At 38.8% G+C, this 25,672-nt stretch overlaps 1 protein-coding gene and 1 pseudogene across 1 annotated transcript; both read right to left on the bottom strand.

Annotated features, from left to right (window-relative positions):
* Nucleotides 1-8,469: 8,469 nt before the first annotated feature.
* Nucleotides 8,470-22,273, bottom strand: LOC112202440 (annotated as a pseudogene).
* Nucleotides 22,274-23,193: 920 nt separating this feature from the next.
* Nucleotides 23,194-25,672, bottom strand: LOC112176058 (WAT1-related protein At5g07050). The gene is made up of 7 exons (XM_024313874.2): nucleotides 25,333-25,672; nucleotides 25,163-25,225; nucleotides 24,903-25,019; nucleotides 24,386-24,635; nucleotides 24,049-24,210; nucleotides 23,808-23,959; nucleotides 23,194-23,639 (listed from the first exon to the last, which is right to left on the bottom strand). Exons 1-7 carry the CDS (start codon nucleotides 25,533-25,535, stop codon nucleotides 23,387-23,389), a joined length of 1,200 nt encoding a protein of 399 aa, XP_024169642.1. The 5' UTR covers nucleotides 25,536-25,672; the 3' UTR covers nucleotides 23,194-23,386.

Here is a 25,672-nt window from a genome sequence, read left to right as displayed (position 1 = left end):
AACAAAACAATAACAATAAGTAAACAAAATAAATATCATGAGTTAAACAAAATAAATATCATGCCTTGTAATTTTCACAAAATAATGAAAGTTTTAGTTTCTTACCCGGATCATACTTGTCATCATTCTTTGCACATCCCAACTTAGCTAATGCTCTTCCAAATCCACCCCCTTTGCTTTTATACATCAACAATTCTTCATTTGTCACCACACTTTGGGGTCTCAAGGTCATCGGGAAAAAACTTCTCCACACAAAGAAAGAACCCTTCCATGACAACATGATCATATTGAATGTCTTCATCCTTGTAGAAGTAATAGGGGTTCAAGAGGTAAGCCGCCAAATGTAATGGACTATCAAGACGACCACGGGCTTTCTCATCAATAATCTCTATAATTGGCCGATAATTGGCCTCTTGATGTTTGAATGCCTCTTTAATGTCTTCCTTTGCCTTGAGTAATTCTCCATACAAAAAGCCCATTGATGGCTTTTTATCCCCATCCACAAGGCGAAGCACCTTAAACAAAGGAGCAAACACTTTCAAGCAAAGTGTTACCCCATTCCAAAAAGAGGTGCTCAATACGGTATTATACGCCATTTTCCCCTTAGCACTCTTAGAATGTTTGCAAGCGGTCCAATCATCACAAGCAACCATACACCTCAGCTCACTCTTCTTCTCCATCAAGCTTTGCAAAGTTAGAAAGGAAGTGGCAAATCTAGTGACTCCCGGCCTCACTATGTCTCTTTTCTTTGTATGCTTCCTCATCAAAGCCAATGTCTTGTGATGTGCATAGATAAAGATAGTGAATGCCTTTGCCTTCTCAATCACTCCTTTGAATTTTGGTTCGTTACCAATCCCTTGAAGCATGAGATTCAATGTATGAGTGGCACATGAAGTCCAAAATATATTTGGCCTCTTTATCTTCAACAAATTCCCCGCCGCCATATTGTTAGTAGCATTATCCGTCACTACTTGAACAACATTTTGTGCCCCAACTTCTTCAATGCATTTGTCAACATATTCAAAGATATAGGCCCCGGTGTGTGATTGATGCGAATCTTCCCTTGAAGAAAGAAAAGTAGTGCCTTCCTTGCAATTAACACACAAGTTCATAATACTTCTTCTTTTTCGGTCACTCCAAGCATCGGTCATAATGGAACAACCATTCTTTGCCCACTCTTCTTCATGCTTCTTGAGTGAATTTTTCGTCCTCTCAACCTCTTCCTTCAACAATGGCTCTCTTAGTTGGTATTGAGTTGGAGGTCGGTAACCCGGGCCAAATTGACCAACCGCTTCTACAAATCTTTTGAAGCTATCATTATCAATGGCATGAAATGGAATGCCGGCTTCATACACCCACCTAGCCAACCATTGATGCACACTATGTGTTCTTTCCTTCCAAATGGCATCATTAATGTTTTGTTGACGCATCTTCTTGCTTCCATCAATTGAAGAATCGGGAGTGATTGAAGATGCAAACTTGTCTATAGGCCCAAGAAAGTGCGGCCTTTTTCTTGACAAACTTGGCCCTTCAATTTTTACATCTTCTACATCATGTGATTGAGAAACTTCAACTTCTTCCCTCACTTCCTTCTCATGCATATCCTTTTGCTTTCTCTTAATTTTTGCTCCCTCTATTGCGGCTATACATTTGGCTTTATCGGCATCCGTAGAATTCTTGCATGAGGCAACATTCCCCTTGATGTTGGCAATGTGTTGCTTCATTCTATGTATTCCACCACTAATTACTTTTCCACACAACTTACACTTCAACTTATCTAAGTTGTGTGGATCCGCCAACACCGCAAAGTCCCATCCAACATCGTTTGACCCACGCCTCAATGATCCATCTACTTCATTAGTAGCATTAGATCCTCCGGAAGATGCCATCAAGGAAGGCCTATTAATAAACAAACAATGATTTAACTCATTAATTCATTATATATTTATATGCATTAAACCATTAACTAACTGTCTAATTTAAGTCATTATAATTTAACCCAAGTTACTCAATGATAGTCATAGACTGATACTTCAACTCTCTGAGACCCTAACACAACCACACTCTGCTCAATTACACAAGCAAGGCAAACAACAGAAACATCCAGTAAGTCAGTAACAGAAACATCTAGTAACAACAGAAACATCCAGTAACAACAGGGCTACAACAGAAACATCTCAACAATTATCAATTTCCAGTAACAATTATCAATTTCCAGTTTCCAGCAATAGCAGTAGAACAATAACAACAAGATTATCAACAACTTAATAAGAACATTATCAATTCCAGGCTCCAGCAACAAGAACAATATTCCAGCAATAAGCCAACAACTCAACAACAACAAGATTATCAATTCCAGATTTCCAGCAACAAGAACTTCATTCCAGCAATAAGCCAACAACTCAACAAGAACAAAGATTATCAATTTCCAGATTATGAATTTATGATTATCAATTCAACCAAAGATTATCAATTTATCAGAACTTACCGTGGAGAAGCGAAGGGGAGGAGCTGTGGAGAGAAGGGGAGGAGCTGTGGAGGCAGTGGAGCGAAGGGGAGAAGAAGTTGTCGGTTGAGATGGTGGAGGAAGAGTCGATATTGGAGCGGAAGGGCGAAGAAGATTCCGATCTGGTTTCAGAGCTCAGCCACGAGCAGAGCCGCAGAGAAAAGAGAGAGCGACGAAGAAGCTGCCGGTTCCGACTTCCGATGATCCGATCTGATTCCACCGCGCACAGAGCCGCAGAGAGAAAGAAAGAGCGACAAAGAGAGAGAGTGACGAGAGGCTCACCATCGACGGAGAAGAGATCGAGCACGGAGGAGACTGAGCTAGAGATTTGCTTCGTTTTCGCATCACAGATGAACTGACCCTATGATTTGCGGCGTTTTAGCCTTTGGGAGGAACTGACCCTATGAATTTGGGCTTAGCCGCTTAGGTCTTAATCTCGCGATTAAAAAAAAAAAACGCCCGGCTCACCGCCCAGCCGCCTGGGCGCCCGCCTAACTCAGAAACGCCCAGAAGCTCCGATTTGCCATTCCTCGAGGCGGAGAGGTGACGCCCAGCGCCTAGGCGGGCTGGGCGGCCGCGTTTTAGAACATTGGACATGAATTGTGTGAGCCTGAAAATACCGGCGAAGGCACCTAGCGGCGATGATGAGTGCAAGAGCGAGCTATTCCAGGGGTGGATATCTTGTTTCGGCCCCGTTCATGCCCCTGTCGGCGTAGAATACGGGGAGCTCATCCTGGCCTTCCCGCCTGACAAAGGCACAACTTACCGCTGTCTGTGATACCGCTAGGTACATGTATAGTGTCTCCCCCTGTATAGGAATGGAGAGGAGTGGTACTGTCGCCAAGTACTCCTTTAAGCTTTGGAATGCTATCTCACAGTCCAGGTTCCAGTCGACGACATTCTTGTGGGTTGTCTTCAAGACCTTGAAAAATGGGAGACATTTGTCAGTGAGTCTGGAGATAAACTGAGAGAGGGTTGATGTGGTGGGATGGCCTTTTGTTCAAGGATTTCCACAGACGACGCTAATGTTAATGTTTAAAGTTCAGCGGTAGCTAAACCTTTACTAACGCTGGTCCGGTGGGCGGACCGTTATCAACAATACTCAGAGGTCCCGCTACCTGTCAGGTAAAATACAGAAGGCATCAGAGGGAGACAGTGCTGGGCAGTCTTCTCTTCTCTGATGGCTAAGTTAGTCAATGTATTTATGTTGACAAAGTAATAGTAGTTAAGTATTAATTGTGTAATCAATGAGGAGATAGGAGAGAACCTTTTATAGGTGAGGAAGGAATTGATCTTCTCCATGTTTTCGATATGAGACTGATGTGCTTCAGTCCCCAGCTTCTAAAGCTACTGATGCCAACTTGGCGTGGCGCGTGATGAAATGTTAGCAGCGATCTGGAGGCGAGCCAGCGATAACCTGTTTGGTTGTGTTTCTATGGGTCACTCCTTTGGCGGGAGTTGGTACCGCTAGTGGTAGCATGAGTGTGGCTCATTATAGCTAATTATGCTTGTGAATGCCTATGTAAGTACATCAGGATTGTATACCTTCGGAATAAGACAGATATGTGTAAAGTTGATTTGCTTGAGCAGTCGCCCTGTTTGGAGAAAGTTTTGAACCACTGCAAATATATATATCATGACCAATGAGATCCCAAGCTGAAAAAAAGAGGGAGGCATCCCTTCCGGTCCAGGTGATTTAGTCGGATACATCTGAAAAAGAGCAAACTGGACCTCCTCCAAAGTATACAGAGCGCACAACTGTTCATTCATTTGAGAAGTTACAGAAGGAACAATAGCAGCATGAGTCCTATCCACAACTTCGAAATCAACCTCTGATACCGTAAACATCTTCGTAAAAAAGCTTGTAATAACTTCCTCCATCCCAGCATCATCTTCATGCCAATTTTCTGCCTCATCTAACAATCCTTGCAGCATATTCTTGCGTTTTCGGTTCTCCATTTTTCAGTGAAAATAACCACTATTCTGGTCTCCCTCCTTCAACCAAGCAACCTTAACCCTTTGCTTCCAAAACAATTCTTCTTGATACAATAAACTCTGGAGCCTATCCATCAAATCCTTCTTTTCCTGTTGGACTGGTTCAAAAATTGGTGTTTCAAGTAATTCTCCCAACCGAGACCTTATTCCGAGCATCTGGAACTGTCTACCTTTACCATTTATCTAGCTTGATCCGGTATACATAAGCATCTTAGTGACGCAAAACATTAGAGTTCCAGCAACATCTATACCCCAAGCCTCCCTGACCACACCATCACAATTTGGATCTTGTAACCAGAACGCCTCGAACTTTAAACAATGAGGCTTGGATCTTACAACAATTGGGGTCATACTTGCTCGAAGCAGAAGAAGAACATGATCTAAATCAGACTGAGAAAGGTGGAAAAGCTTTGAATGCCCAAAAACATTGAACCATGTGGGTGTACAGCAACTCTATATATCAAACCTCAATAGGGTTTCTGAATTCCACCAGGTTACTGTAGCTCCATGGAACCCTAAATCAAGCAGGTCACAATATCCCAATTCTTCCCGAACCCCCTCATCTGACGATCTACTCTAAGAGGCCCCGCAATCTTCTCACCATTGTTTAAGATCTCGTTGAAATCTTCGATCACAATCTATGGAACGAATCGAGATTGAATAGATCTCTTAGCAGTTGCCAAGAAAAATCCCTCTCCCCAGTACGAGCATCACTGTAGAACCCTGTAAATCTCCATGACAGTACCCTAGACTACCCAACAACAATTGCATCCATGTGATGTGCAGATCTAGTACCCATATGCAGGTGCACATCGTCGTTCCAAAAAGAACTTAGCTAGGCCTCCAGACTGGCCATCACTAAGCATGGCTTTAGCATGGACAAAACCCAAAGCCCCACGTAGCCTTTTGAAGTCTCCCTCTGACTAATCTTCGTTTCACACAAAAAAACTATCTGTGGCCGATTTTAGGGACATAGATCCTTCAACGCTCGGATAGTTGCAACATTGCAGATCCCCCTGTAATTCCAACTGAGCAAATCCACATCCATGGAAGCGCAAGTTTGCTTTCTAGCCCTAGAAAGTAATTGTAGCAGAGAGCGGCTAGGTTTGGCAAAAAAAAAGAATGATAATACGAAACAATGCAAAAATGGCTTAGCCTTGAGTTTTTTTTTTTTGGTCTAGTTAGCCTTGAGGCTTTGACATTGAAGTTTATGCGAAATAGAAGAAAAAACAAGCTTTTAAAGCTTTAAGGCACATTTTTTTTGAAACATTGTTTTTTATTTGTTTTTTTTATGCGTTTTTTGAAACATTGGTTACTCTTTGAAATATTGGTTACTCGGGCATATTTAAGTAGGGCTGGGCATTTAGCCCGAAAACCCGAAACTCGACCTGAACAGTCCGGGCCCTTTAAAAAAATTTGACAGTTTTATAAGGCCCGGCCCGAAAACATTATATAACGGGCAAGGATCGGTCCTTAAAAGTAAAAAAAAAAAAAAAAAGCCCGAAGGCCCGAACTGATGTATAGTTACTCAATATTTGTTTAGTTTTTATTCTTCTCTCTTCCTCTTTTTCTGGACTCTCTTTTCTCTCTCTTCTGAGTTGTTTAGTTTTTTATTCTTCTCTCTTCCTCTTTTTCTAGACTCTCTTCTTTCTCTTCAATTACTCATATTTTTTTAGTTTTCTATTCTTCTCTCTTAAAATCTGGACTCTCTCTTCTTTCTTCTTTCTTTTCTTGTCTCTTCATGTTTCTCCATCCCCTCTTTTTTTTTCTTCTCTCTTCTTATCTTCTTATTCTTCTGCCCAAACACCTCCATTGTCTTTTTTTCTTTTCTTTTCCCTTCTCCCCCTAGTCCTCCTTCCCCATCAGATCAATTGTAGATAATGAATTAATGAGAGAATTCCTAATTCTCCTTTGTCTTTACTGATCCCCAAAATTTCTCTCTCTCTCTCTCTCTCTCTCTAGTTTTTCACTTTTTTGTAGCTATGCCGATTGGAGGACGAATCTGAGTTGGAGGGTGGAGGAATAGAACCCCTTTGAATAGAACCCAGGACCATTCTTCTTCCCCTTCGAATAGAACCCCTAGAAATCAAAAACGTGAGATTTAGGGAACAACACCAAAACCTTGAGAGTTGAGGATTTGCTCTAGTAAAATGGTCAAAACGCTAAGCCTAAGCTTCTCTCTTAGTCCAGCTCCTCGCTTCCCCGATATACTGACCCAAATCCTCTTCGTTGCTATTCTCTGCTTCACCAACTCCACCCCTAATTCTCTCAACCCCTACTCTGATCTCCAAATCTCATCATAACTTCAACAACATCTCCCTCACAATAGCGATGCTTTAAGGCATGGCTAGAGGACGTGCATCCTGGAGTAGACTCATTGGAGGCAGGCGAGGAAGATGGTGGCTGCGGTAGGTGCATGGCCGTGGTTGAATATCGGCGACCGAGGAGATAGAGTGCCCCAGATCCACTTTCTCTCTCCTCCTTTTCGAGTCATAATTTTTTCTCCAGTGTAGAAATGCTCAAGCCTCTTGCCCTATTCATTAGTTTGTTGTAAGCATTTCTCTTAGTTAATTAGGTTCAATTTAGGGATTAGTTTAGTGTCTAGTTCGGTTTAATTCAATTCTTAGGGTTCAATTGGGCTTCAGTCTAGTTCAAACCGTTTGAGATTTCTGGTGTCGCTGCTAGGTAGCTTCTTGGTTGTTAGTTTTGTGTTTTTTTTTTTTTTTTTGCTCAGTTCATATTGCTCGGTAACTAAATTGTTATTTAGGTGTTGGTTATTGCTTAACCAGGTTATCAATGTTCCACATGCTTAATAGAATAAAGCAACTACCATTGGATTGACATTTTGATATCAACAATGTGAACAGGGTATGGTTTCAAATTTCTTTAATATTGATGAGTATTTGGGTTCAATTGCTCTGGGTTTTAGGGATATGATTTGGTATTGAGATTGATGGTCTAGCTATGGCAATTGAATTCACTTTGGTTTTAGATCTTTTATTTCTGTTAGGTATTGAGGAAGATTTGCGATGAGTTGGACATAGAATTCCTGGGTAATAGAGAACGAAAGCCATGAAGTGAATTTGAATGATAGCAGTAGGTGTTGGTATTTCTCACCTAGGCCTTATGTCCCAAGTTTTTGTACAGAATTTGGGTTCGTATTTCTTTTAAGTGGTGGTTTAGGGTCTAATTTTGGGTCTTTTTGATGCAGCAATCTGATTTGAAGGGCATGAAGGTGAGGCTTGAGGCGACTAAGAAGAAGAGGAATTCTGTGCTCAAGTATTTGAAGAATGATGTTGCCGATCTTCTAAGAGTGGCCTTGATATTAATGCATATGGAAGGGTAAGTTTAATGGTTCATTAGCTTTTTTGCCCACAAAAGCTTTGATCTTTATCTTGGATTTTGATTATTGAACACCCATGAATGTATTGCCTTTTGTTCATGGCCCAAAAAAGCTTTGATCTTTATATTGATATTTGATTATTGAACACCCATGAATGCATTGCCTTTTGTTCATGATCCTGTTTTGCCTTTTTTAGTCTGCTGCAAATGTTGCCAGAAAAATATGCTTTCTTGGTGCCCTGCCTCATGATTTCAGATGATTATTTGTTTGCTGGCCCTTTTGGCCAGAAAAATAGGCATATTGTTATTGCTTCCTCTCGGAATCATTATATATATATATATATATATCTTGCATATACAATGGCATCTGTCTATACTCATAATCAAATATTGAAACAGTTCATAGTGGGTTCATGAGTTCATCATTATTAGCATTAATACAACAAAGATTGATAACGACAGTGAACTGACATAAAATTCTAAAGACCGTCATAAGATTCAATTACTAAGTGCAAAGAATGCCTCATGAATCCCCATTCTACCTACCCTACTTAGACAGTAAAACATATAAACCTGTGAAGAAATTATCAAGTCCCAATGAGAAACATACTAACTAAACCACTCATCTACTGTGGGATCTTGTTGAATTTGTGTTGTCGGTATTCACCATATGTTTTGGTTGAGTATTTGGCAGGCTTTTGCTCGTCCACAAGCTCCCGCAGAGGCCCAATCACAGCTTCATGTGGCGCCACAATGAACACAGCCCACGACATGTGTAACCGCTTCTTGTTCACCAAGCTCCTTTGAAGAATACTCTTATACTTACCATTGCTCAAGACCTCCATCTGATCACCAATGTTAACAAAGACTGCATTTGGTAGGTAATTCACAGCAACCCAATTGTCATCTTTCCACAGCTGACGACCAGGATCATCGTTTGAAACCTGCAGTAAGGTGAAGGCGGACATGTCGGTGTGAGGCTCAACGCCAAGGGCTCGTTGGGGTTGTGGGCATGGCGGGTACATATTTATCTTCATTTCCAGTTCCACTTCTCCATCTCCCATATGGGATTTCAATACCTTCCTATCCAGGCCTAGACCCTCTTAAAGCACCTTCAATAACTTGTCCGTTACTCTCAGCATTTCCTTCTTGTACTCTTCATTTACTTGCCTATGTCACACCTATGGTAAAACCATAAAACATAGGAACACAAGTAAATGCAACTAAAGTAGCTAGTCAGTTTTAGTTTGCATCCCTAAGTACATTGCAGGCTCTTGAAGGCATTGTTGGCAAAGGTATTCAAATTTTCTGCAGTTTTGGGTAAATGATGACAAGAAAGTGCATTTCATTCATCATTTATCTATTCCTTGCAGACCACCTTGTCGTCTCTACAGCCTGCTCTCTTCTTCACATTGCTGTTGATCTTGTTAATGAGACTAAGCTGGATAATGAAATCAAATCATGGCTCCCTTTGCTGCCCAGAAAATTGTTATTGCTTTGGCAAAGGCATTGGCTGGTCACAAGGATGAGGTATAGCCTTTTATTCTTTCACCACCACTGATCCAGATTTGTTTTGTAAAGCACAAATCATGTCTTGGTTTTATACTTGATTAAAATTGTTAGTACTGATTTATTTTTCCATTACAAGCAAGTACTGTATCATTCTCTTCTGCTGCAGTGTGCCACTTGCAAAGCTTCACAACAAGCTTAGAGGTGATGCAAATTAGAATATAGTGCACAAGATGGTTTGAAATGGTGCAATTAGGATGCTTTCTTTGTTGGTTTTATGGTCTAGAAACTTGAGTGTATGGATAATTTACAAATATATTGGAGCACTGTTTCTATGCAAATATATTTGGAGCATTAATTTTGTGCAAATATTTTAGGCAAATAATCGATAATGAACAAATAACAGTTAGTAAATTACGTTGTATGAGTACATGTTTATTCTGAATCACACAACTACCATTGGTTGGTCGCAAATATGATTACAACTATCACACCACAGTTATATACAAATATCTGTGGTGGTAAAGATTATCCAACAACAGTTCGTAATATTTCTGTTGTCTGATTAGACAACCAACATCAGCTAGAAACTTAATTCTGTTGTGTGAGTAGCCATTGAATCAACAAATTATCTAATTTCTAGCATTGGCATGGATAGATTTGGGACAACGATTCTATCTTCTGCGTCAACCCTATGATCAACACACGATGGTGATTCACAGTCGTCTGAGTGTTGTGATCACACAACACCGAGATAAACGACAGAACTTTGCTCCTGGGACAACGGTTAACCACCGTTGTGTGATGCAATTTTTGTACTAGTGTGAATGTGGACCTCCACAATTTCCATGGTCAAGGGAGGAAGCTCCTGGACTATAATCTGGAATAGCACTACACAAGCTACTGCCCCCAAAACCTAGCTCACTGTCGAGAGAACCGACTGGCTCTTTTGAATTCAATCAAGAAACTAATAATATAAATTAAAGTCAGCATATTAAATTTGTGTAAGGAAAACTGAATTAGGAGAAAATTGAATCATACTTTCATTGACAATAGGGGCCTCTTTATATAGAGTATTACAAGCATAGAGATAGAGTTGTATATGTAAAAATAATCGTACATTGATTGGATATCTCTCTTAAGATTCTCCGAGAATATCTCTAATATAAATCCTATTTCAACTAGAGCAAGTAACCTCGAGTTTGGGCCGGACACATATTCTGGATTTACTTGAACACTCCCCCTTGTGTCGCCCAAACGTGGTGCTTCTCTCGTTGCCTCATTAAAAACCTTGTCAAGTAACTAAAACCTTGTGGGACAAAAATAACCTCGGTCGAAGGGGAAAAAGAGCACAACACACCCTTCACATTTCGAGACCATGCTTGTAGACATCTTCCCCTGATGTCTGTATCTCCCCCTGATGACTACGGTCATGGGAGTTCGGATAACTTCAGCAAATGATGCAACCAACATGTTTCTCAAAAGTGGAATTTAGGCAATGACTTAGAGAGCAAGTCTGCCACACTGTCCTTAGATCAAACCTTCACTTTGATCTTGAGGAGAGTCTGTTGTTGCTGATTATGCTTGGTGTTGTCGCTTTTGATGTAGCCTTGCTTCATTTGTTCAAAATAAGCAGCATTATCCTAAATGATTGTAGGCTCATCTGTGGTAGACTTCAAACCACAATTATTCAAACATGCGTAACTATGGATCCAATCCATATACATTCACGAACCACTTCATGAAGAGCAATAATCTCTGCATTGTTCGAAGATATAGCGACTAGGGTCTGTTTTATAAACCTCCAAGATATCACGGTCTTTACCCATGGTGAACACTTAACCATTTTAGGAATGACCTTTGTGTGGGTCAGAGAAATACCCAACATCAGCAAAACCTTCCAAACACATGTCATTTTGGGATGAGGATAGTAGATGTAGGCCAATGTTGGCGGCGTGCCTGATGTGTGATGGGTCCGAATCCATCGTCTCTCTGTAAGGATAAAACAAACCCATATCAATCATACATCTCAAGTACTGAAATATACCAATCCAATGGCTTCGCGTTGGTGCAAAGCTATATCTAGCAAATAAGTTCACAACATATGAGATGTCCGGTCTTGTGCATTGAGATAAGTACAATAATGCACCTATTGTACTTAAGTAAGGCACTTCTGCCTCTAGCACATCTTCGTCATCATCCTTCGAACGAAGAGGATCATTTTCAGGATCAAGACTACGAACAATCATGGGGTGCTTGAAGGCTTGACCTTGTCAAAATGCCTAAGCATCTATCAACACGATGCTCAAGTTCCAAACCGAGACATAATCATGTTCTCCCAAAATCCTTCATCTCAAAATCGGATTTCAAGTGTTCAGCGGTTTCCTTCAACTCTTTAAGGCCTTCCAATGAAGATCATGTCCAACATGAACCGTGATAGAATCCAAAACTTGTTATGGAAACGCGCGGGCATATCCCTTGCCAATCAAGTAGTCACTTTAGTGAGCATTTCAATCTCTTTGTAAAACGCACTCCATGGTCTAGAGCCACTTGACTTGGGTAAATGAAGTTCACCATGAACCTTCATGTATATTCCGTATCTAGATCCCCATAGAGATATGTAGTGACCACATTCGTAAGCTGCATGATCAATTATTCAGAATCCAACTTAACCTGGATTGCTTCTTTCCATTTATGCCAAATTTCTCTATGTTGGCATTCATTCATCAACGGAGTGTGGTTCGATATCATCCGACTCAACAAACTAATGCACAACGAAATGCGCAACTTCATCATCAATTATGATGGAGTTTCGATCCCACATCTCATATACACTAGTGTAATTTTCAAAGAGCTCTATATTCTCAGGAATAGATTCTGACGTTGAGGCGTCCCCCAATGATAACCATAACCCGGAAGATACTGATGAGATAGATTTTGAGTCTTGATGATCAAAGGATTGGAATGTGCCAAAGTATCCTTTGAACCCACGGGCCTCCCACACATCCTAACTTGGGCCATGGCCTACAACACCAGAGTGTCACTCTCTTTGGCGTTGGCATCATGCCTACCTCCGTGTAGGGTGATGCTACGTCCTCTCGTAGGGACGTCCATCCTTGCAGGCATGTTTGCGGCATATTTGTGTGATCTTGTCACTTTAACGGGGATCGAGATGAGACATAGTGGGGACAAACCACGATAATTCCTGTCATTCCTGATGAATATCCATGTTCTTATCTCCCCCTAATGACGGGAAGACTGTCTCATCAAAGTGACAACCCGCAAATCTAGCGGTAAGGAGATCGCCTTGCAAGGGTATGAAGTGGCGGACGATTGTTAGAGTCTCAAATCCAACATAGTTGCCCATTCGTCTATAAGGACCTGTCATAGTGCGCTATGGCAGTGCAATTGGCACATAAATGACACAATCAAATATGCATAAGTACGATACTTGTACCCAGTCACTAGCTGTAACTCAGAGGTAGATTGAGTGGCAATGGGTCATAGACAAATTAGCATAGTTGCATGCGATATTGCATCACCCCAAGCAGATATAAGGAGGTTGGTGCGCATTACCAAATCTTGACGACCATCATAGTCATTTCCGCTAGACCATTTGGGTGTGTACATGAGAATATGATGTCCAACATTAGTCCCATTGCAATAACCATCGAAAGTCTTCGATGTAAACTCTCTAGCATAGTCAAATCCAATTGATTGAATACGATGATTCGGGGAGTGAGCCCGTTGTCATATGATTTGTGCTAGGAGTGTAGCAGAAGCAGTATTACAAGTGGACAATGGCATAACATGTGACCAATGTGTTTGCGTGTCAACCAACATCATGAGATATTTAAACGTCCGCAAGTTGGTTAAATCAGTCCATAGAATCCCCATGGGTTCTATGTAAGAACAAAATGAGTATTTTCATATCCTTTTCATAGGACAGTCTCAGTCCTAATTATCCTGAGGAATGGGCTTTGTAAAATGAGCGAGGCATTAGAAGCAACCAATGAGGATTTTGCTTGGGCCTGAGCGTCTGAAACACTATTTGTAGCAAAGTTGGTGACATCACCAGGGGCGTCATCACCATGATGTATGCTATCCATAGCGTCATGGATAAGGACTATGCCAGCCCTAGGCTGGTGGTGGACGGCGGCGGCGGTCACACTTTGTCCAAGAATCAACTTTTGATTCATGCTTCATTTCACTCGAGAAAATAGATGTCTGTGTGAAGTCTTTAGTAGACGGATCATCATGACTGGGATGACCTATCCTGTCGTGACAAAGATATTATGTGTCTAAATCTAAGAGATCTTTTCTCATAACTTTTATTGGATTTAATAACTTGAATAGTGACATAGAGTCCACTAGAGAGACATATAAACTTCTCTAAGATGCGCCTTTGTTCGCAATCATTAGAGGCATTGCAAAGGAACTCATTTTCGTTCTCAACATGAGCTTTCGCATGGAATCTGTTGGCTATTCGTAGGTGCAATTTGTCCTAAGGGCATAGAGAGTTTCTATGACAGTAATCAAGGTGCCATTTGGCAAGGGATAACTTGGGCTATTCCATGTCCTTGAATCAATAATGATGGCCCATCCATCGTATTCACAAAGCCATATGCTCAAAATCAAAATGGAGTCATAATGAAAAGAACTTGAAATTTTATTCATAAGCCAACGGAGTTACATCATTGTCTCTTTGACCAAAGAAAATCTAATCGAAAATGCTAGTTAATGCAAAACAATGGTAGTCGTCTTTCGGTAATTCCAAAATAAATGTGACCAGGTGAGTAGAGAGATGTTGGTGGAGCAAGGCTCGCTTAAGTACCACTAATCTCATAACCTTCCTAGACATCACACTAACTTTGGGTGAGCATACTTTGAAGAAAGACTAAACCATTGACATTTACTACAAAGTATATGACAATTTCCTATTAGATCTCTTGGAAAAATAAAGTCGTAAACAGCATTGGCGATCTATTGATCCCAGCCAGATTTGTAGTCTTCAACCCTTCACTCTAGATCATCTTCATGATCTTCTTGTTCCACATAGTGAGCTTCTCTTGCTTTACAATATGCTTTGTAGGCGGTGACAATTTCTTCACGAGCTCTACAAATGTGTGCCCAATGACCAGATTCTCCACATCGAGAACATACATCTCTTTGCTCAGACTCCATTGATTGAGGTGCTTTGAAAGCGTCATTTAAATGGCTCTTAGTGTTGGAGGCACCACCAACATGGCCAGAGGCGTTGCCTCCCTCTCTCTTTCCACGTTGACCTCTTCGGTTCCATGTTCACCTATTTTGGCGGTTACCTTCCCAAGTAGAGCGATTATATGGACTAGAGCGTCCAGAAATATCCCTACGATTAGGGTTTCACTCTTGGCGCCATCTCTTAGGGGCGCGACTATAATTGGATTCCAGAATATTCTCTGTTTCCATGAATCCCGAATTATAGTTATTCACAAGGATGTTGTCATGCTTTTCAGCGACATTCATAGCTCCAATGAGCTCATGAAACCTTGTGATCCGTCCTGCAGTAAATCAATTCGATAGTTCTTAGCAACCATCAATGCAAAGATGGGGAAGGTAGAGAGAGTCTTCTCAATCAACATCGCATTTGTGATCTCTTTACCACAGAATTCCATTAAGGATTTAATGAGAAATGCTTCCGAGTTGTAGTCAAGAACTGACTTGAAATCACAGAAGTGGAGGCTATGCCATCTTACTTCTAGGTCAGGAAGCAAGGAGTCACAGACGTTGCCAAATCTTTCTTCGAGTGAGACCCATAGCCTTCTGGGGTCTTCTTCATTCATACACTCATACTGGAGTGAATTATCCATATGACGAGTCATTAGGATGATGGTTGTCGCCTTATTTGCCTCTAAGGTTGCTCTATTTGCTTCTAAAGCTTGAGCTTGCTCAACAGTTAGCACGTCCTGGTTAGGCACGAGAATTGTGTCCAGGATTCCATCGACCTTGAGATGCTAGCGGACATGACGAACCCACCTGTGATATCCAGAGCCAGTTGTTCCCAATGAAGCAAAGTCCAGTATGTTCAGGTTACTCATCTTGAAATAGAACAAGAAATTATGGTTAGTTTCGGAGCGTAAAAAGGCTACCACGAAAACATATAAAATTTCTGAGCGTAATCGCTTCCAAGAATTTAGGAATTTCTGAGCATAATCGCTTCTAAGAAATTATGAATTTCTGAGTGTAATCGCTTTCAAGAGGTATTGGATTAGATCGAACCAAGAAATTATGAATTTTTGAGCATAATCGCTTCCAAGAAATTAGAAATTTCTGAGTGTATTCGCTTCCAAGAAATTAGGAATTTTTTAGCATAATCGCTTCCAAGAAATTCAATTGCAAGCGGTATTGGATTAGATCGAAACAATGATGTAAGTGGTCGGTCATAAATTCTCTACAAACTATAAGTTTGGAGATCTCAACAAGCTCCAAGCTTGGAGTGAGCACGAATCCCCACAGTTCGGCTTAATTAGGTCTCCCTTATGATAAAGAAGGGGGGGGTAGAAGAAGCGAGTTTGCAAGTCCTCAAGAAAAAGAAGAGAAATTGAATTAAAAACTCTAAAAAAAAAAGGAACTTTTAGAAAAAAAAAAACCTCGAAATAGGTTGCCGGAAAATTTGACCGGAAAAAGTAACCGGAAAGTTGACCGAAAATTGTCAACCGGTGCTGACATGGCAGTGTGGGGTCTGAATGCTGACGTGGCTGTGGGGATGCTGACATGGCAGGTGCTGATGTGGTAGATGCTGACGCGTGGTAGGTCCCTGCTGCTGACGTTAGCAGTCTTCTGGGCTTGGGTTTGTGGGCTTCTGGGCCGAAGGCTTGGGCCTGTTTCAGTGGGCTTGAGCTTCCTCCTCTCTTTTTTTCTTTTCCTTTTCTTTTCCTTCTGCCGATTCTGCCAGACAATTTAGTCGGCCGGTTTAGTGACTTTTACTCATTTTTTTAGGGTTTTTCTTCCTGTTCCAGATTTCTGGGATTGATATGCTACTGCTGGAATAATATGGTAGCAATTGGAAGTCCGGAAGGTGGTGAACCAGTGGAACATTTGCTGCAGGTGGTTTGAAGATTCCGGTGGCCGGTTCGATAGGTTTCCGGCCGGTTCTGGATTTCTGGGGTCAAGGGCTTCTAGTAGTGTGGCGGAGGCATAAAAGGTTTCAAGGTTTTGTATTCGAATTTAGGGTTTTAGCTATTTGTTTCAGGGTTAGGGCTTCATGCTGATAACGTGTTTAAGGAAAACTAAATTGGGAGAGAATTGAATCATACTTTCATTGATAATGGGGGCCTCTTTATATAAAGGATTACAAGCATAGAGATAGAGTTGTATATGGAAACATAATCGTACATTGATTGGATATCTCTTAAGATTCTCCGAGAATATCTGTAATATAAAACCCTATTTCAACTAGAGCAAGTAATCTCGAGTTTGGGTCAGACACATATTCTAAATTTACTTGAACAATTTGCTAATTTTAGATTAACAAAATTGCAATAATTTAGGATTATAATTAATATATTAATTTTTACTTTTTATTGTGCAAAATATATTAAATAAGGGTATGTTAGGAATGAAAAATTTAGGTGTTGAGTCAGCAACAAGGAAAAGAAAATAAATCCAATGTGGCAACTGAGTCATAAGACCGCGATTAACAAAAAAATTCATCCAAACTACATTCAATACGGGGTATGAGTTTTGCACTTAAATCAAATTAACTCTATTACTAATTTATTAACAAAAACACAGAAACAAAATCAAATATTGAAACCCGGAATCCCTATAAATTAACTAGAAGCCACTGGGAACTATTTAGATGGATTTGGGACAGCTGAGTGTTTCCATTATATGGAACAAACAAAGTGCATGAAAAGTAGTAGCACAAGGAAGATATTAATTATTATGTGGAGAATCAACAATTGTTATTGCATATGATTAAGCAGCCTAGTGGTTGTCACATAGATTAAACTTGTTTGAAAAGCCATTATTTGATATATCAATGGATTGTCTATATTTGGTTCCTTCTCACGATTTACTTGTATTGGATGAGTAGGATTAGCATTATAACATCATATGTCCTCTATTTGGACATTGATTAGGATCAACAAGCATGAGAAGATCGATCGAAGGAATCGTGATCTTCTTGTATACATATATTTTTTTGGCAGTTTTTACGCATGGGATTTCAAACTTCTCCTTTGAATCAATACCACCAATACTTTTTACAAAGTTTTTAGATTATATTTGGGACATTTTCAGAATTAATTAGGTGACATTTTCTGGGAGACATATAGTTGAAATACACGTACGTACAGTGCAAAACATGCAAATGTGCTACTTATAAGCAAACAAAGAATCTGGATTCGGATAAATATTTGAAAAGAAATGCAAAATGTTAATTATTTAGCTAGTGCGTGCCTATCTGCATACTTTTGGCTCACAAAGTGATCAACTGAAACAGATCTGAATAATCAAAATAAGTGGAGGCGATGTTGTGTACGTAGGGTTGATTGAGATTTGAGAGTACTATTCAAATTGTTAGGATATGAATATGAATCTTTCCTCAAGTGAAGTGCTGCCTCTTTCACCTTTGCAACCCATTAGTGCTTGCTTACACATAACGAATGATTTGTGGCCAAATTGATGATGTAACAAAGAGGCATACAATCTTACACTTCTATTAATTCGGGAAAACTAAAATCAAAATCTTTAAGATTCTTATGCATTACGTAATTTATTCGGATTGGTAATAATATTAAATGGTTTTAGTTAATTAATCAAGAGTTGATGGTTTGGAATTATTGTTGTATTCCACCACTACACGCACTTCTTACTATTGGAGATAATTTGCGAGCATTGATAGTGATCCCTTCTTCCGTCTGAAGGCGTGTCTTTAGAATGTCGGATGGGCAAGTCATGCGCGCGTCGGGACCTAGAGAGACTTTTAGCGTGGACAAGGGTGTGGTCGATATGGTGAGAGGCTGGACTCACTTGCTCAAATTATCCTATATTTCTATGCCTTTTAATCTTGGTTTTTAAGTTTAGTTCTCTTTATTTATGATTCATTTATGTTATTTTAGTTTTTTTGTAGATTGTTTAGTAGAAACAAGAAAATAAGCTAAAATGTGCTAACTAGAATTGAAAGGCAATTTGTAATCCCACGTCCTAGAATCTGCCTGTATAGAACACCCAATTTGGCCGAATTATTGGAAAACTACCGGATCGAATCAAACAATGAGCCTTATATGAAGTAAAGCTACGGATGTCTACTTTCTGTAGAATTTTACGGATCTCAATTTTGATACTTCTAGAGGAAGTTATGACTGTCTGATTGAAGATAGGTCAGAATAGAAAATCTGCTCGGGAGTTCACCAACATTCATGGAGAATTCAAGTTTAGATGCCCAAGATCATCAATCCTAGTGCTTCAAGGAAAAGATTTAGATGAGGATGCAAAGAACACATGTATTCCTACTTGTACAAGAGATATTTCAAGGTTTTCCCATTCCAAATGAAGAAAGGAATCTAAATCCAAGCCTTACAAGGAAACTTAAAGCCAAAGATGAGTATGATCTTCTCTATATAAGGGAGGACAAATGTCACATGAGAAGGACGTCTTAGGAGCACATTGAAGATGCCTAAGGAGCAGATACGACTCATCCATCTTCCCCCTCTTTTCCCTTTCCATTCTTTTTATGTTTTTGCTATGTTTTCTTTAGTTATCTTTCACTAAACCTTTTTTTAGGGTTAGGTTGATACTCTATCATGATTGTTTATGTACTTAGATGTTATCTTAATGAATTTATAGTTTCTTTATGATGAATTCTTAGTCACTATTTGAATTGATGCTTTATGTTTAAGTTTTTTGATTGATCACCTTAGGGCTTTGCATCTAGTAATTAGAAGATGAATTTGAGGCGTACCTGCAATATAATTCAAATTAGCTTCTTGTGATTAAGAGTTGTGAATTACATTATTGTCATACCCGAAGTAATGGTTTGCATGATTCCTTTGTTCTTTAGAACGTAATGTGTCATGTGTGATAAATTTATGTCGTACCTGGATAGACTGCATGCTTGGATATATGACATCTGCTATACCTGGAGAGAATCATGCACTTAAGAAAAACTATGGTCTAAGTGCCGTACCTAGACTTAGATATAGGGATTGTTATCTAGAGAAACAAAAGAATCTGTTAATTGCATCGAAACATAAATAGGATTGTTAGTGATTGATTATGAAACCCTAGGTTCCATCATCTTTGCTTTTTAACTTATAAACTTTGTTTGTTTCTTTCTTTCTTTAATTTTCACATTGTTTATTTATTTGAAAATCTAAATATCATGATTGTTTATATAATTTTATGTTCTTAGTTTGGATTAATTGAGTTAGGATTTAAATTGATTATCAATCCTCAGTTGGAACGACCTCATACTTGCACATTATACTAACGACAATTCATACACTTGCGAATTTTAATTAAAATTTCACAACACTCACCGGAGTCAACTCAGACGCGACTGAGTCCTTAGGGGTCATGAAGGCAAGGACTCTAGATGTCATGTCTTGACGTAGTCGAAAGGTAACGAAGTTTACAAGCTATAAACCCTAGAACAAATAAATTTGGAGTTCACCAGAGAATATGAGAAATCTCTCAACTTGATTGATAAAAAATGAAAAGATAGAGTCTGCATCCATTTAAGGTTACTTATTTAGTAGAAAAGAAACAACAGATCGAGTGACTAACAATCAATCCTAAAGCCCGCAGATTAAATCAATGCAAATCCAAAACGAACTAGAAAACCTAAATTGCTAGAAAGATAGTAAAACGTAGTTTTGAGACCCGAAACGACCTCAGAACCCGAAAAAGCCCATACGTCGTGGAAAAGTGTCGAATTTGACTCCTAAATTTGTTCCCTTCTCGAAAAGGTGTAATAATTTGATACCAATTGCCAAATTTTCAGCAAACAATTTTTTTCCTTTTCACAATCAAGCTACTCTTCGATCTTAGTTGCCATCTGTTCTACAACATGTCCATTCTAGCAAAGCAACAAACTATCTATTTGATACAACCTTCTAATGGTATGATGAAATAAACAGTCGCTAGCTGAATTTATTTCCAAGTAACAACATAATAAGAAAACAAACTTAATAATTACTCTCACATCGATGAGCTTGTTTTGTTGTCTCTTTAAATAAAATTAAAAATGAGTTGCTTTTCAAGCAAGATTGTAAATACGTACCGTTTACAACTAGGCATATAATTCGAATGTGATGTTATTATAAGATATGATTCTTTCGAATCTTAATTACATACTCCTTATATATGCAACTGAATATAGAATCTTTGAGAGTGCATGCTCATTTCCACTGATCAGTACCTTCTGTGATTAAACAAGAGAATCATCACCCCCAAAGCAAATTAAGGTACAAAGAGAAAATTAGGACAAAAAATTTGACAATAATATGCACTACAATGCATTATATATATATATATATATATATATATATATATATATTCTTAACTGAATTATGCTTTATTCTCTCTAAATGCGTTGACTGTCCGGTTTTCGTATTCTCTAGTTGGTACAAGGTCACAAGATTCAAATGATTCATGGTGTTCCAAATGAAATATATATATATATATATATATATATATATATATGTATATGTATATTGCTTTACTAGCTTCAATTAAATACGTTTATTTTGTATTGATACGAATCATACGATTCAAGCAAGGTGATTTGATATGTAGTTGCATATGATGGTGCACTTATAGTTTTTATATTGATACAATACTGGGAGCACATTTATAAGCATCTGTTTAAATTACAAGAATTTTTATCACCAACAATATCTAAACTTTTATACACCGGATAAAATGATACACAACTTTCAAAAGTGATCAAAATGATACCTAAACTTTTAAAAACAAATCAACTTGATACCTCGACTTATTTTCCGTCACTTCTCTGTTAAAATTGATCGCTTGCTATGCATGTGAGGTTGTTTATGGGGTTATAATAATATTTTCACACAAAAGTTTTTTTTTTTTTAACTGCGTATACCCAAAAAAAAAAAAGTCCATCTCTTTGTTCTAAATGTACGTACTTGGAAGCATTTTTCTGGAGGAAGTATTAAATTTTTGCATGGAATTTTTGTTACAATCATGATAACTTTTCCATTGTCATCCAATGATTCAATAAGCAGTGTTACTTTTGGAGAAAAAAGGAAAAAAAAAAACTATTACCGAATCTGCAACATATCAAAATGTTCAAACACTGTTTTTTTTTTTTTTTTTTTTTTTTAAGGAAAAAAAAAATTACAATGAAGAACCCCTAGAGCAACCTAAACCATGAAAATCAAAATTAAAGGCATGAAGGACAGAAAGAGGAAGGCTATAATTCCAGCTAGTTATATCGATGTCGTGACCCAAATCAGCAAGAGCATCTGCAACAAAGTTCACCTCATGCCAAACGTGCTTGAATTCAATGTCTGAGAAATGAGAAGCCAACAGTTTGATTTCAAAGACTAGCATATGAATCTTCCAAGGAACGGTGATCTTATTATTAACACAGTCAATCAGGATCTTTGAGTTGCCTTCAACTTCAATGTTTGACATACCATGAAAAACAGCAACCTGTAGGCCTGCTCTTAGAGCCAAAGCTTCAGCTACTAGGACATTAGAATGACCAAGCTTCTTAGAAGAGGCTAGGATAGGAATACCCTGATCATTCCGGATAATAAAACCTACATCACCTTGTTTGTCATTTCTAACAGAACCATCAAACTTGAGTTTAACAAAATTACAGGGAGGAGGAAGCCACTTAATAATTTTAGTATTTGGAGAATGGGTCTTAACAACATCAGAGTTTCTTGAATAAGCTAGGAACATATTAGCAGCAGCAAAAGCAACCTGAATAGCCTCTTTATGAACATTTCTAAATATAAGATTGTTTCTAGTAGTCCAAATATGGTAACAAATTAATAAATAAGGATTTAGAGAAAATCGTAGAATCCTGAGACGAAACGATATATAGTTAAAATGATAAAGAGGCATAGCAGAAATATCATTAAGAATCTCAGGAGGTAAGAGACCCTGGATTCTGGTAAGGTTCCAACAGTTATCCACAATGAAATCTGCAACAGTATCAATTAAATTTAGAGAATGTTTTAAGTTATCAGGAACTAAATTAATAAGAGGGAAATGATATAACCAGTTAAAAAGCCAGAAATTAACCTCCTGACCATTTCCAATGATCCAATAAATGTTCAAACACTTTGATATGTTGGCTTGTTTTGCGATTTGATTATTACATTTTTTTGGTTATCCAATTGAACATATCTAACTCCCCACATGATCTTAGAGGCAGGTTTTAAGACTCATATGATTTTAGAGGCAAATTTTAAGACACGCATGATCATGAAGACAAATTTTAAGACTTATAAACATAGAGAGATAAGTTGTGACAATTAAATGAAATTACTAAAAAGAATAAAAGCCCTAATTAAATTTCACTTTCACAAACGTCTTGTTCAAAATGGGTATACAAACATTCGTATATATATTGCACTTTATTCTATTGGAATTGTATGAAAGCATTGGAGCAACTAATGGTGGGTGCATTTAGATTCCGAGAAGACAACAAATGCATGCCAAGATGAGAACTTTGCTTAACCCCAACATAACAAAATGTCCAACAAGCCAAACAGTACCCCACTTATTAGTGGAATCTGCATCAGAGCCGTCAGCAACTCCCACAAACCTCTACACCGAGAGAGAGAGAGAGAGAGAGAGAGAGAGAGAGAAATTTGTGAAAGAAAACGCTTAGCTCTGAGATTCTCTTAATTCCATAATTAGCTCGATGGAGCTCATAACAATATTTGAGAGATCAACTACGTACATACTGAACATGCAGAACAGCAAAACCCCATAAAATTTATATTAAAAACTCAAACAAATTCTTATGAGGAGCTGAAAAGACCCAAAAAAAAAAACCGTGTCCCCTTAATTGCCGGCTTTCATGGGAAGTTCTGAGATGGGCATACAAATAGCGACTGAGGAGAGCTTGTTAGCTTCTGCTTTCTTCACTTCATTAGCTTCAATGTCTCCATCCATGGTTGACACCACCGACATGCCGTTTACATGAGATCCCTTTATTGCCTCTGGTATCTCATCATCTTTGTTCTCCAGTCCTTCTTTGTGCTTTCCCCAAAGGACTGAGTATAGGCCGGCCACAATTAACACCGATCCCAGTACACTGCACGCACCAGTAAAGTCAGTAGTGAACTAGAAAAGAAGGACGGAGACTAAACTAGGTAGATTGACTTGTCGGAAGTCTTAATAGCAATTCCATTAAAACTGAAATGAAATGCATGCATGCGAAAAGAACATAAAAATAATGAAAAAAAAAAAAAAAGAGAACTACCTTCCAAGAAATATTTTTTCGGCCAAGATGAAGGAGCCCATGATAGCCACAATGATCATCATCAGAGGGCTAAAAGCGGTTGCAAATACGGGACCTTTTTTCTTCATCACTATCCCTTGTACATAGTAAGAAATGCTTGATGTCACAATCCCCTGCATATAAAAAAAATTCAAAAATGTCACTAATTGAGAGAGACCGTGTGAGAGAGTAATGGAGAGAGATTGATCGGTCGATTACATACAGCATAGGCAGCAGCAAGGAGGTTCATGTCGAACCCGATTTTCCAGACAGAAGGTTTGTGCTCCATCACAAAGGTGACAGCAATGGCCTGGAGAGTTCCAATGAAACACACTAGCGATGTCAGAGACAGCTGATGATCCTTGTACGTCTTCAAAGCTTTGTTCTGGTGTTGGTCAACAATAAGTAACATACAATTTGATTAATTACTTTTCATTAAAAAAATAATAATAATAATTTTGGTTATGTATATATATATATATAAATATATATATGTATATATATATATATGTATGTATGTATGTATGTATGTATGTAGCGAGCAGTCCCGCAGTACTTACTTGCAATACAAACAAAGAAGCCCAGGCAAGAGTGGCGATGGTGAGGAGTACGGAGCCTAAGAACCAGTGTTTGTCGCCGGTTCCTGTGGTATCGGTGACATAGGATGATTTGGGATGAATGTATTTAGACCACAACATCTCAACAATGGGGCCTTTGTACAAGGTCATTAACATGGCCCCAGCCACTGTCACTACGGTTCCTGCGACCTTTGCTTGGCATCTCACTGTCTTCATGTCTAGCTTTTCCATCCTTTATGAGTTTGATTCCACCATAACCAAAGTAAAACAATTAATTAATATATGACGTATCAGCAGCTAGCCAAATTTGTTTAATAAATAAAAGGGATCCCCCAATATGTACCATAGATATGATTTACCAACCAGCTATTTATCAGTCTCATATTATTCATTGTTTCTTAAAGCTTCAAGTTCAAATCCCCATGACTTGTCATTTGATGAAATTATAAAAAGATGTGAATACTGGTATAATTTTATTTCCAATTAATTGGTGGCTTACCGGCATATGACAGCCATGACAAACGTCATGGCTGGGAGCATGTTGCTCATGGCACAAGAGAATGTTGGAGACGTAAACTTCAACCCCGCATAGTAAAAGTTTTGGTCGATCACCGGCCTGCAAAATGGAATACCTAAAAATTTAGGGAAATATATATGTTATCTTGCTAGATGTCTAGCATGCTTCCGATTTATAGTTTTATGACACAATGGCTTAGAGTGGTAAATGACGCAAATGATGGATAAGAGTTAAGGACTAACCCAAGAAGAGCGAGGATGAATATTTGCATGAAAACTGGGAATGTTATCTTTGGTTGTGCTTTCCTGCAATATTGGAAACACAAGTGAAATGATTTAGCATATATGATTTGCCAAGTTATTGATTACCAAGAAGTGCGTATAAAGAGAAGAATGAGTGTACTGATTCACACCTCTCAAAAAAGAATGCAAAGGGGGCTATAATGGCGGTGGCGAAGGCGTGGCGGTAAACCACGAGCACATAGTGGCTCATTCCTCGGTTCAGAGAAACTTTGGTGATGATGTTCATTCCGGCGTAGCCGAATTGCAAAGAGATCATTGCAAAGTAGGGTTTTGAATTCTCAAGGAAGTTGCTGAAGCAAGTTGGCTTCTCCATTTAATAGTATAATAGAGAAAAGCAAGGGGACCTTTGGCTAAGAACCAGAAATGAGTTAGAAAAAAGACACAGATATGGAGAGAGAGGAAGAACACTTGAAGATGTGTGTGCTTCTCCCTAGAGAGAAGTAAGGATGC

The sequence above is a fragment of the Rosa chinensis genome, chromosome 1, assembly GCF_002994745.2.
Source record: "Rosa chinensis cultivar Old Blush chromosome 1, RchiOBHm-V2, whole genome shotgun sequence".
Lineage (NCBI taxonomy): Eukaryota > Viridiplantae > Streptophyta > Magnoliopsida > Rosales > Rosaceae > Rosa > Rosa chinensis.
This window is presented reverse-complemented; position numbering and strand designations above follow the sequence as displayed.

What these genes read in the sequence shown, in the direction of transcription:
- LOC112176058 (XM_024313874.2), bottom strand. Translation starts at nt 25,535, where the DNA reads ATGGAGAAGCCAACTTGCTTCAGCAACTTCCTTGAGAATTCAAAACCC. An exon ending in TTTGCATTCTTTTTTGAGAG is followed by an intron (nt 25,226 to 25,332) that starts GTGTGAATCAGT and finishes CCAATATTGCAG; the next exon opens with GAAAGCACAACCAAAGATAA. An exon ending in TCCTTGCTGCTGCCTATGCT is followed by an intron (nt 23,960 to 24,048) that starts GTATGTAATCGA and finishes TTTTATATGCAG; the next exon opens with GGGATTGTGACATCAAGCAT.